A 12516-nucleotide genomic window follows, 5' to 3' on the forward strand; every position below is an offset into this window, starting at 1 on the left:
CCTTAGAAAACCCCTTCAATGGAAGGAAGGAGGGAGAGAAGGAGGGAAGGAGAAAGGAAATGAGGAAGAGGCCAGGGGAAGCTGAAAGCAGACATGCAAAAGAAAGACGTGCTTAATCATGGCCACTTTTCATCACTGTTTTGAGGTTTAAAATGAGATGATGCATCTGAAGCACTTAGCACTTGGCCTGGCGCATGGGATGTGTGCAAAAATCACATCCTCATCATATCTTTGGCATCTCTGACTTACCTACCCAGCAAGCTTCAGGCTCAGGTTGGGGAGCAGAGCCCAGGAGAGGTTTGGAGCAGGGGATCAGGAGGTAGGAGACAGCCAAGCCTCCCATGGTCACCAGAGTACACATCTGATATTCAAATACATGAATCAAGAATCTGGAGGGTTTCCTATTGCCCACCAGCTGGCAGGACCACTTAAAGCTGCTAAGTGTTCCATCCAAAGTTGCAAGCCAAAAAGGAAACGGACTGTAACCAAAGGCATGGCTTCTCAGCTGACAATTATGAAGGGAAGAGAGAAATTTGGTCTGTCTAAACATCTGGCACGAGCAAACATCTGGTCTAGTTTTCCCTCAATATGTACTAATCATGTGTACCAGAGAGAAATAACAAACAAAAAAAATGGAAAGCGGAACATTAACCTTTTCATTCATTTCTAGGGAGGAAAGAAAATAACCCCTTCACCCATGAGGTCAGAGTAGTTAATGAGGACTTTGAATCCCAGGGATTCAAACTCGTTTCTCTAGTTCTGGCAAAATCTTACAGTGTTGGCTTCTGAGTGGGCTTCCCAGCACTGGGCTTTCCCATGTGGGAGGGGAGACAGTACCATGTCCTTTCCCTGTGGGAAAACAGAACTACTTGAACTGGCTGCAAACTGTACTCCGGCTCCCTTTATTTAGGCAGAGATGCTGTCAATGAACAGTGTGAAATCCTTCAGAATCTATTGGGATGAAACGGATCCCATAATAGGCAAAGCTAAGTCAGGATGGTGACATGAATTGATGGCGTACAAACTGATCCAAATTGAAAGCAAGGACTTCCTCTGAATTAGGGCTTCCTTGGTGGTTCAGATGGTAAAGAATCTGCCTGCAATGCAGGAGACCCAGGTTCCATCCTTGGCTCAGGAAGATCCCATGGAGAAGGGAATGACTACCCACACCAGTATTCTTGCTAGGAGAATTCCACGGACAGAGGAGCCTGGCGGGCTGTAGTCCCTGGGGTCACAAAGAGTCGGTCACGACTGAGTGACTAACACACACACACACACCTCTGAATTAATTTGCGATATCTGGTTCCTCCAGCAGGGACCCTCCTGGTTTCTCATTTTAATTGTATATCAGCATATTCTCTCAGACAGTTCATCCCAGGAAGAGAACCTGGCAGGCAGTCCAACATGCTGGGGTGTTGGGCTGATGTTGGCCTTATCATCTGCAGGGCAGGGGATAAGCACATCTCCTTTCTAAGAGTTGGGCAGAAACAATGGTGGCCGAGAAACCAGGCCCTCATTTTCCAGCAGAAATCTCATTTCTTGCTGGTCAAGAGGGTTTGAAACACTAATGAATGGAAGAGAGATGGAGGAGGCACCTGGGAAAACCTCCAGTCATCAGGAAGGAAATGATTTCAAATATATTCATAGAGGGGGGTGGAGAACTGACCCAGTTTATTAGGAGATTAAAAAAAATCCTTTTGTGTAAAGGAATTATTCCAAGTTTTTCTTCCTGTCCAGTGAAAAATAAAAAGAATGAAACCAAACCCTTGAAACTTGAACCAATTCAGGGCTACAAAGGCAACTGGCAATTTTGTTTGCAGAGGAGTCGAGGTCAAAGAAGAAAGTATGCCATTTGTTTCTTACCCTAAACTGCTGCTTCTCCTGTCCTAATAGCCACTCAGCACTTCTGAAATTTCCTTTAACTAACTGTACCAGGGAGGTGAGCACGGTTTCTGAGCTGCCCATCCCCAAAGGGCAAGAAGGCACCGAGGGTGATGTCTGGAGAAAGTCTCACCTGAACAGGCTTTCTTGGTGCTGATGTGATTACCAGGAGGTACTGGTATGAGCTCCACCTGCCACCAATCTCAGTGTCTCCTGAGGGCTGACCAAGAGTTACAAAACATCTCTTCTACTGAGCACAAACATCTGTAGTTGCATATCAAATCACATCAGTTCAGTTCAGTTGCTCATTCATGTCTGACTCTTAGTAATCCCATGGACTGCAGCATACCAGGCATCCTTGTCCTTCACCATCTCCCAGAGCTTGCTCAGACTCATGTCAATCGAGTTGGTGATGCCATCCAACCATCTCATCCTCTGTCATCCCCTTCTACTCTTGCCTTCAATCTTTCCCAGCATCAGGGTCTTTTCTAATGAGTCAGCTATTCACATCAGGTGACCAAAGTATTAGAGCTTCAGCTTCAGCATCAGTCCTTCCAGCATCAGTCCTGTTCAGGACTTATTTCCTTTAGGATTAATTGGTTTGATAGCCTTGCAGTCCAAGGGATTCTCAAGAGTCTTCTCCAACACTATAGTTCAAAAGCATCAATTCTTCAGAGCTCAGCTTTCTTTATGGTCCAAATCTCACATCCGTACATGATGACAGGAAAAAAACATAGCTTTGACTATACAGACCATTTTCGGCAAAGGAATGTCTCTGCTTTTTAGTATGCTGTCTAGGTTGGTCATAGCTTTTCTTCCATGAAGCAGGTGTCTTTTAATTTCATGGCTGCAGTCACAATCTGCAGTGATTTTGGAGTGCCCCAAAATAAAGTCTGTCACTGTTTCCATTGTTAACCCATCTATTTGCCATGAAGTGATGGGACTGAATGCCATAATCTTAGTTTTTTGAATGTTGAGTTTTAAGCCAACTTTTTCACTCTCCTCTTTCACTTTCATCAAGGGGCTCTTTAGTTCCTCTTTGCTTTCTGCCATAAATCACCTAGGGAACGTATTTTAAAAAATAGGTACTTCCCAGGCACACAGAATGGGAATTTCTGGTAGGACATGGCGATTGACAATCGCCTGGCTAGCTGAGGGAGCCTGAGGTTACAAATCTGCCCCTGACTGCTGTCCTGCCAGGTCATAAACCATGCCCTGTGCCCCTCTCCTGCCCGCCCAAAGCTCTCATGTCAGCATCACTGCTTGCATGTATGAAACAGAATCAAGGGACTGTCTCCACAAGCCCACTATTATCTAGCAGGTGCTGGGGGCCTCCCTCAGCCCTCTACCATTCGCACATTATCTTGGATTTGTTTTTCAGTTTGCAAATTGTCATTTTAGAAAATGTACAGGGAATTGGGAGCCACATTTCCAGGAGTTAGGAGAGGAGGACTGTGAAGGGAGAGACACATCAAAAGGCAGGTCCTAGCATGGAGCCCCCAGGCTTCTGGAAAAGCCAAGCAGGTGGACCAAGATGGGGCTCCTCAGCCCTTTGCTCTCACTCACTCACAGAGGCCTGCTGGCCCCATGATGTGGGCCTGGTCTGTCTGGTCCACGGAGAGGCTGTTTATGAGGAGCTCCACGTTCACAGGGCTTCCCTGATGGCTCAGCGGTAAAGAATCTGCCTGCAATGCAGGAGACACAGAAGATGTGGGTTCGATCCCTGGGTCAAGAAGATGCCCTGGAGGAAGGCATGGCAACCCACTCCAGTATACTTGCCTGGAGAATCCCATGGACTGAGGAGCTTGGTGGGCTACAGTCCACAGTGTCTCAAGGAGTCGGACACGACTGAGTGATCGAACACGCACATATGCTGGGTTCACAGAGATGAGGCTCAGTCCTGGACTCCATCCTCACCACCAATGCCCGGGGCAGACCCCTCAGACCCCTGTCTACACGTGGGTCTCATCTCTCCCTACTGGATGGCCAGGGCTCTGGATTCCACATTACCTGGAACCGTCTTTGTTCATTCCAAAACCATGGGCTCCTCCAGCGGTAAGTCATCACAGGAAGGCCTGAGGATCCACAGAGCAGGCAGGGGTGTGTCTCCTGGGCTCATGGAGTTACCAGAAGGGAAGGGGAAAGGGTTTCAGAGGAGGTGGGGATGAATGTCAGCCTGGGCCCCAAGGCAGACTGTAAGAGGAGCTGGCATGTGAGCTCAGTTTGGACTAGACACTGTGAGTACTGGGGGGGCACAGGGAGGAGTGTTGGGCTGCAGCCATGCAAGGGTTGGGGGAGGGGAGGGTGCACAGGCAAAGAAAAGGGGTGGGGTGCAAAGCCTAGTCAGAAATCACAGCAGATGGCTCTGGGTGGCAGACAAATAGTCTTGCGCTATTCTCCCCGTCTTTTTTATGGATCGCAGTTCAGCAGTGAGTTGTGTTTCCTGGTGTGCTCATGAGAGGAGGTGAGCCCAAGGTCCTTCTACTCTGCCATCTTGAATCGCCCCCTCTGTCTTGCCCTCCTCTTGAGGCACTGTGGGGAGAGAGCAAATTAGCCAAGGTGGCGTGCTCAGGCTCTCTCACCCCACGTTTTGTAAATGAAGACTATGTAATAGCCGAGCTCACTTGCAGCACTGCGCATGTGCGTCACGAGGTACTCGCTTGGTCATGGGCTCCTCACTTGGTCATGGGCTCCTGTGTGTGACACGCCTGTGTGGGCTTCACCATGAAAGCACTGGCTGCTGCTGCGCTGGGGCTACACTGGAGTGACATCATGGGTATTTTATGTGAGCTTATGCTATGGCTCCGTTACAGTTCTGTTATGGTTCTGTTGTGGTTAGCTGCTACGGCTGCTAAGTCAGCCAGGAGAGAGGCTGTGCTGTGGCTGCCGTGCCAGCCAGGAGAGAATAAATGTGTCTGCAGTTCCTATGGCTCCTCACGTCTTCTTCCAGCCTCTTAGCTTGAGCCTTGCCTACCCTGAGTTCAGCGAACAGTGTGAACAGCAAGACAATTGGCGTCACGAACAGGATCTGCGATACAGGCACCAAGGAGGCATGTGGCCTCTGGGCTCATTAATCTGGCCCCTCTAGACCTCTAGCTACCGCTCAGACTAAGCTCCCAGATCCTTGCACGGCTGTAGTCAGCCCCTGGATCTAGCTCCCCTGCAATGACCACATCTTGTTGCCACATAGGAACTATACCAGATCCTTCTGGAGGAAGGTGTCAAAGAAAGCTGGTTGCCATTTAACATCAGTTTTCTCCTTCCCCCATGACACACAAGTTCTCTCTGGGTTCATGGCTGCCCAGAACACCTTTCCAGACCCCCTTGAAGCTGGCATACAACATTCTGGCCAATGGGACACAGCAGCAGTATTCTGTGGCAACTTTCAGGAACCTTCTTAAGGAATAGCTGGTGCACACCCTTGGCCTTCACTTTCTGGGTTCCTTCTTGCATCCATTTGAGCCTTGACATGGGTGTGCTAAGTTGTGTCCGATTCTTTGTGACCCTGTGAGTTGTAGCCCACCAGGCTCCTCTGTCCATGGGATTTTCCAGGCAAGAACACTGAAGTGGGTTGCCCTTTCCTCCTCCAGGGGATCTTCCCAATCCAGGGATCGAACCTGTGTCTCCTGCTTTGGCAGGTAGGTTTGTTACCACTAGCATGACCTGGGAAACCTGTCTTGACACTCAAAATGGTGGAGCTGGGAGCCGGAAGAAACCTGGGTCCCTGAGAACTTGGAGCAGAGCTTCGTTTATGTGTGAGAGGAATACATGTGTGTGAGTCACAGTGATTTCACGACCCACTGCCAAGTCTAATGTCAGCTGATAGACTGAGTTGCCCAAAGTTGACTCTGTATGAAAACCTTCTTGGACCTCAGATACAATGGCCAGGGGAACGCATGGAGTCATGACACAAAAGATTACAACTTCCTGATTCACTTCCCAAATCTTCCCCAATTTGTGGGAGGTTGGACATTTATTATTTTGCATGAGGTTTGGATGTAAAGTTTTACATCTGTCTAACATACTTTGCCTGGAAAATCCCATGGATGGAGGAGCCTGGTAGGCTGCAGTCCATGGGGTTGCTAAGTCGGACACGACTGAGCAACTTCACTTTCCCTTTTCACTTTCATGCATCGGAGAAGAAAATGGCAACCCACTCCAGTGTTCTTGCCTGGAGAATCCCAGGGAGGGGGGAGCCTGGTGGCTGCCATCTATGGGGTCACACAGAGTCGGACATGACTGAAGTGACTTAGCAGCTTAGCAGCAACATGTACAAAGGGTTAGCATGAATCGCTCACGCTGTTTAAAATATTCTGCCACAGAACAGGGTCTCCCCAATGTCTCTTGTTGCAACCACCTTGGGGTGTGATCATTAAGAGTTCTTTGCCTTTCTGACTTGCACAGTCTGAATTCTATTTCCTGAACAATCAAGCAGCTATTTTTGCTGTGGATGCTGAGGCTCCTCACAGGAGTTACTCCCAGTTTCTAAACATCCTTCTTTGCAGTTGACGGAAACTCCCCAAACTTCAGGCACCCGTGTAATCTTTTGATTTTGCATTTCCTTATTTCTGCTGGACCGCTTGTCTCAGCCTCAGCTCGCAGGGCGTCTGGGGTCTCAGATGATGAGCTTCTTCATTCTGAAGGCACTAAGATGTGGACCCTTTTAAAGACCATGTAGGGTTTGCACCATGCAAAGTAGTCCCTCAGAAGAGAAGCCATCATAGACATCCTCAGACACAACTGCCTCTGCCTGTCCTAACCCTTTAGAAAATACTTTCATCCACATCATCACTCTGCATCTTGGTCAAGTCTCACATTTGTCTTCCAGGAGACATATTTCAAACCAGGACCTGTTCTGATGTTGAGTACAGGTTGGACAGATGCAGGTACCCAGCAACTGAAAAAAATGTGCTAGTCCCCACATGAGTGAAGAGAAAAGGCTGCCCTAGCTAATCCTGATGGGATCATTTAGCTATTTTTGCAGTTTTATCATGAGCTTAAAAAATTCATTCTGGTTCTAAAAAGTAGAAATTTGCAGAGCCTTTAAATTAATACTTATAATTCATGAAAGTTTAGGTTTGGTCATATTTCCAGCATGTTTCCATTTATCAGCACCATCATTACTGACGACTCATGCTGTGTTAAAAGTAAAGAGTTTCAGTTTAGGAAAGTGAAAAATTCGGGAGATGGATGATGGTGAGAGCTTCACAGTAATGTGAATATACTTAGTGCCACTAAACTGTACAGTCAAATATGATTAAAATAGTGTGTTTTATATTATGTGACTTTTGTTGTTGTGGTTTAGTCAATAAGTCGTGTCCGACTCTTTTGCGACCACATGGACAGTAGCCCACCAGGCCCCTCTGTCTATGGGATTTCCCAGGCAAGAATACTGGAGTGTGTTGCCATTCTCCTCTCCAGGGGCTCTTCCTGACCCAGGGATAGAACCCACGTCCCCTGCATTGGCAGGCAGATTCATTACCACTGAGCCACTTGGAAAGCCATGATTTTTAAAAAAAAGTGAAGAAAAAGATCTAGGTAAGAAAAGAGACTGCCTATCAGTTTCCAGGCTTAGAACAGCAGTCCCCAACCTTTTAGGCCCCAGGGACCAGTTTTGTGGAAGTTAATTTTTCCATGGACTGGGGGTAGGAGGCATGGCTTTGGGTTGATTCAAGTACATTACACATCCTGTGCACTTTATTTCTAATCTAATCCCGCCACTGATCTGACAGGAGGTACTGGTCCACAGCCTGGAGGTGGGGGTGCACTGACTTGGGGCACAAAACCTCAGGCCAGTCCAAACCTCTGAGGCTTTTTCACAAAACCAGCAGTCCTGAAACTGAACTAAGCCTCTGCTTCAGATGCTCAGAAGAAGCTTCTTAAGCTCTTTATAAAGCTCTCCAGGAGTCTTTTGAGCCAGCCAAGCATTCCTACTCAGACACGTGTTTGGGACCCGGAGCAGTACCTTGATATAGTATCTGATAAGGATCCTTCGGAGATCAAAAACCTGCAGCATGGTGGCTGCGTTGTTGTCCATGATGCTGTAGCCCTCCAGGATGTACTGGGTCCGTGTGATCTCCCAGGTGAGCCAGCGGAGGTTAAAGGCTGCGTTGCAGGACAGGAGGTGGGGCAGGTGGCCGGGTTTGCAGCAGCAGCAGCCCCTGTCGTCCTCATCACCCTCCATGATGGCTTCCACCTCCCTCTGCTGGCAGTAGGTTCCTGGCAGTAACAAACACGATGGAAGTTTACAGGAGGTCATAGGATAATCTTTGTTTAGAATGGATTTCCCCTTTTCCCTTACTAAGAGGAAGATGCTAAAGAGAGTCTGGAAATCAGAAGATTTGTATAGTTCTTAGTTCAAGCAAGTACCCCCAAATAAGTCACCAATCTTATAATCATTAATTCATTTATTCATTCATATTTATTTTGACTCTCATCTCCTCCTGTGTTGGGTTTTTTTTTTTTGTCTATGTATGTGTATGTGTGTGTCTTAGAACAGACACATTCTCATGACAGCCATGGACATTAATGCCAAAATGCAGGATGGTTATATGTTGGGGGCCAGAGTGAGGCACTCTGCCCGTGGCAAGGGTCATGAGGAAGGAGGCTCGACATACGCAAAGGCGGGATCGAGCGAGCCTCAGGAGTCCCCCTGGAAATCCTCGAGCATCTACCCCCATAACCAGAGCCTGCCTGCTTTACTACTTTGTGCTCCCATCTACACCTCTGACTTTATGGGGGGCTGTCCCCACCACCTCTTTCGGAGAAGGAGTTAACCTAGAGCTCCAGTTAATAAAAACTCCTGGGCGTGACAAGAGTGTTTTAACCCACAAACTCCTCTGAAGGTTCTCTAGCCTGCCTGACAGGCTTGTCCGGCCACATGTGATTGCTCACAGCCTCCCAACCATGAGAGGCACGAGATGCTTTAAACCTTCTAAAAACAGGTTCCTTAGAAAAGTTAGAAAACTATTAGTATAAGTATAATGGGCTGATCAGAAGTTGTATTGGTGAAGGGTTTTTCATTTGTTGAGCCAATGTTTGTTGCTAAGTCTCCATATCCCCTGCCCTTACACACATTAATGAATATATAGAAGAAATAAGTATTAACCTTTGATATTAATCACGTTAGACCTTAGGCTAATTACTTAGCCTTAACTAAAACCCACTACACCCTCACCCTATAGGAATGTAATTTTATTTGGGTGGCGTCTGTTTTAAGAATAATCACCCCTGGAGAAATAAGTGTCCTGGTTGACTGACCGCTGTCACAAGGAGAGGGTCATAAATTGTCAGCAGACCCCCTGGCCAGATGATGATGTAACACCCCTAAGACCTCTGTATACATTTGTATGAAGCACCTGACTTTGATAAAAGTCAGGACTGCTGACCCCGCGTGACTTTTGCATAACATCTCAGTGTATAAAAGTAGACCATGGAAAATAAAGAATTGGGATCAGTTCCTCGAAAGACTGGTCTCCCCATGTCTCTCTCTCTCACTCTGGCTGAGTCTCCATCTGGAGAGCGGAACCCGCCATGGTTACTAATTATGCCTGGGCTTCTAAGATCCGACCGGGGAGGCCTCAGTGCCTCCTCTCCTTCGGGAGAATGGAAGGACGCCTGCGGCCTACATAAGTGGTGCAAACTTCTTGTCTTGAAGTTTTATTGGTGTCCCGCGTAAACCAAGCTACTCAGCCTCTTTTCTCCACTGAATTTTCCTACTGAGCTATCCTCATTCTATTACTCTTTACATCTCTAATTAATATCTAATTGAAGCTATTGTATCCTGATCCTCACCGATGCCGTCCCCGCTTCGAATACCCTGGATCAGCAGGGGCTGGACCCCGGCAGTTATATCCTTCAGTTTCCCTTTCCAAAAACCTGCAGGTCAAGGCTGAGCCAATAGGAGGCTAACGAATGTGGCAGGTGGTGAAGTCAGAGCAACCAGATGCATGTTGAAGTGTTATGAGGAAGGGTGTCCTGGAAGACCTTCTTGGCCCAAGTGCAAGGGCATAATCACCTCACCTCATATGACTAGAAGCAGGACATCTGACTCCTTTAGCAAGTATTTTGAAACTTTATGCAAACATGAAACTGTCCCCACACCCATTTCCACATCGTTCACTTTTCCTGGGATCTTATCTCATTATTCACAATGCCTGGTACTTGGTAGGTGATAACAAAGTGGTTGGTGGAATGACTGAAGGAAAGGCTGGATGAACAAATGAAAGAATTCTTATCCAGATCACTATAGTACAGGCATGCATGCATGCTAAGTTGCTTCAGTTGTGTCTGACACTTTGTGACCCTATGGACTGTAGCCCGCTAGACTCCAGGCAAGAATACCGGAATGGGTTGCCATGCCCTTCTCCAGGGAATCTCCTGACCCCCACATCTCTTATGTCTCCTGCATTGGCAGGTGGGTTCTTTACTACTAGTGCCATACAGGCAACAGATACCTTATTGAGAAAATCCACAGGGCATGCAATAGCCTCTGGCTTCCCTGCTGGCTTAGACGGTAAAGCGTCTGCAATGCGGGAGACCTGGGTTCGATCCCAGGGTTGGAAAGGTCCCCTGGAGAAGGAAATGGCAACCCACTCCAGTACTCTTGCCTGGAAAATCTCATGGACGGAGGAACTTGGTAGGCTACAGTCCATGGGGTCACAGAGAGTCGGACATGACTGAATGACTTCATTTCACCTTTCACATTACTGGAGGAAGATAAAGACAGGCGATGTTTAAACTAAGTCTCTCTATAGTACTCATGAGTGAGATGGTCATAATAGATCACAGAGGAAAAACTGCAACCTTCAAATAAAAATGTACACACAGAACTGTCATGATAACAGCCTATGAACTAGAAATCAAGATAAGGAAGAAGAGAATAAGCAGGGTGTTGTAACATAAAGTGAAACAGTGAAAGGCTGATCCTGGGTCTTAGGATTCCATTTGTCTTTCCCCAAGACCTCACCGCTTTGGGTCTGAGCTGCAAAGCACTCTTTATTAAACATTTCAGGGCGCTCTTTGCTCATTCTGTAATATGAAACTTTTATTCCTGCAGGGCAAGATGTATAGAAACAACACAGGTGAACCACAATCACTGAGCAACTCAAACCACATGTTGGGGGCACCCAGCGTGAATAATGACCTCCAAGTCCTAACTGAGTGGCAAACTGGAACCCCAGGACTGGGGGCACTGGATTCCAGGGAAGTCCCCCCCTCAGTGGCACACCAGCAACACTGGTTAATTATACGATTTGGGGAGAAATGCTCTTTCAGTGAAAGTAAGACAATCCATAGAAATAGACCTCACAAAGGAGAAGCACAAAGGGGGGAACTTCACCTCAAATAGATTAGCAAAACTCTTTCAATGACGTGTCTTGAGGGTTTTTTCCAGTTTCTGCTTCCTTCCTTCTTCTCCATCCAGGTTAGGCATTTATCCCGTTGGGCTGATGTCAGTGCCGTTTGTTTGTTTTACATCAAACTGGAAGGACTGTGTGCGTGTATTCATGAGTACGTGAAGACAATGCATAACTTGGATTTCTACGATCTGAAGAAAATAACTTAGCGGCATCCTTTGTGAGAAGCAAGAGCTCATATCTACACTGATGAGAGGACTGGCTGAGGAAGGGGTTTGCTGTGAAGGACTGCTAGGCAGTCATAACTGCCCAAGGCTTTTAACAAACACCCAGGTCAGGTAAGTCTTGGTACCTTGTTTTAGGAATGAAAGGTTCATACACTAAGCACCCTAGACAAGAAATTTCCAGTTGAGAACTTTATCTCCTATCGCTGACAATCCTTCAGCTCTACCATCTCCCACCTCCTCTCCCTCCTCCATTCAGTAGCTCTTCTTGCCTGTTCACTTGATGCCAGCCCCTATATGTCAGCTATTGTACTGTCCTACTATGCTTTTCAAGGTGCTGTCCTGTAAGATTCAAAAGGTTTTCTTTATTTCTTGTGCTTGTTTTTAACGCATTATTTGTGTGAAAAGTATTATAAACCTATTACAGTACTATATACCCAATTGCGTCAGTTGGGTACCTAGGCTAACTTTACTGGACATAGGAACAAATTGAACTTATGAACATGCTCTTGGAATGGAATCTGTTTGTGTGTAAGGGACTTACTGTAGTCAGGATCACACTGTAAAAGAATACGAGAATGATGAAACACAGCCATTTCTGCAAAGGCGCTAATTCTGCTGTTCACGTGAAAATCAGGCCCATGTTCTTCTCAGAGAGCCTCCCTGGGTGTACAGCTGCTTCCTTCAAGGGGGACCAGAGGTCAGTTGCCCCACACTTGACCTTTTCCGGATGACTGTCTCTGGGGTTTCCACTGAACGGCCGTGTTCTCATGGTCTAAGTCAGTGGGACATGGAAAGCACTAAATAAATATTTAAAAATGAATTTTGAGAGTATCTTGGAATCTTTTCATTCTGATAAATGATTGTGCCTCATGAAAGCTGTGAAAATTGAGTATTTGAACTGAAAATGTGTCCAGTAGATCCCAGATATCTTGCACATAGGATATGCATGAATTTCCCAAGTGCAGCCAAAATGCAGGGCAGCCATTGAGGCTGCGGCTACACCAGACGGGCCTCTCCTGACCACCTGGCCATGTCCTCCTCCTTTTCCTCAT

General features: G+C 46.9%; 1 protein-coding gene across 2 annotated transcripts in view; it reads right to left on the minus strand.

Moving 5' to 3' along the window:
• PCNX2 (pecanex 2) overlaps positions 1-12516 on the minus strand; it is a 338376-nt gene that overhangs the window by 46068 nt on the left and 279792 nt on the right. For both annotated transcript variants that reach the window (XM_027530589.1, XM_027530588.1), the window contains one exon: positions 7847-8100. In XM_027530589.1, coding sequence (XP_027386390.1) covers positions 7847-8100 — 254 coding nt within the window. The remainder of the gene's footprint in view (positions 1-7846; positions 8101-12516) is intronic.

This window comes from Bos indicus x Bos taurus, chromosome 28 (genome assembly GCF_003369695.1).
Source record: "Bos indicus x Bos taurus breed Angus x Brahman F1 hybrid chromosome 28, Bos_hybrid_MaternalHap_v2.0, whole genome shotgun sequence".
NCBI lineage: Eukaryota > Metazoa > Chordata > Mammalia > Artiodactyla > Bovidae > Bos > Bos indicus x Bos taurus.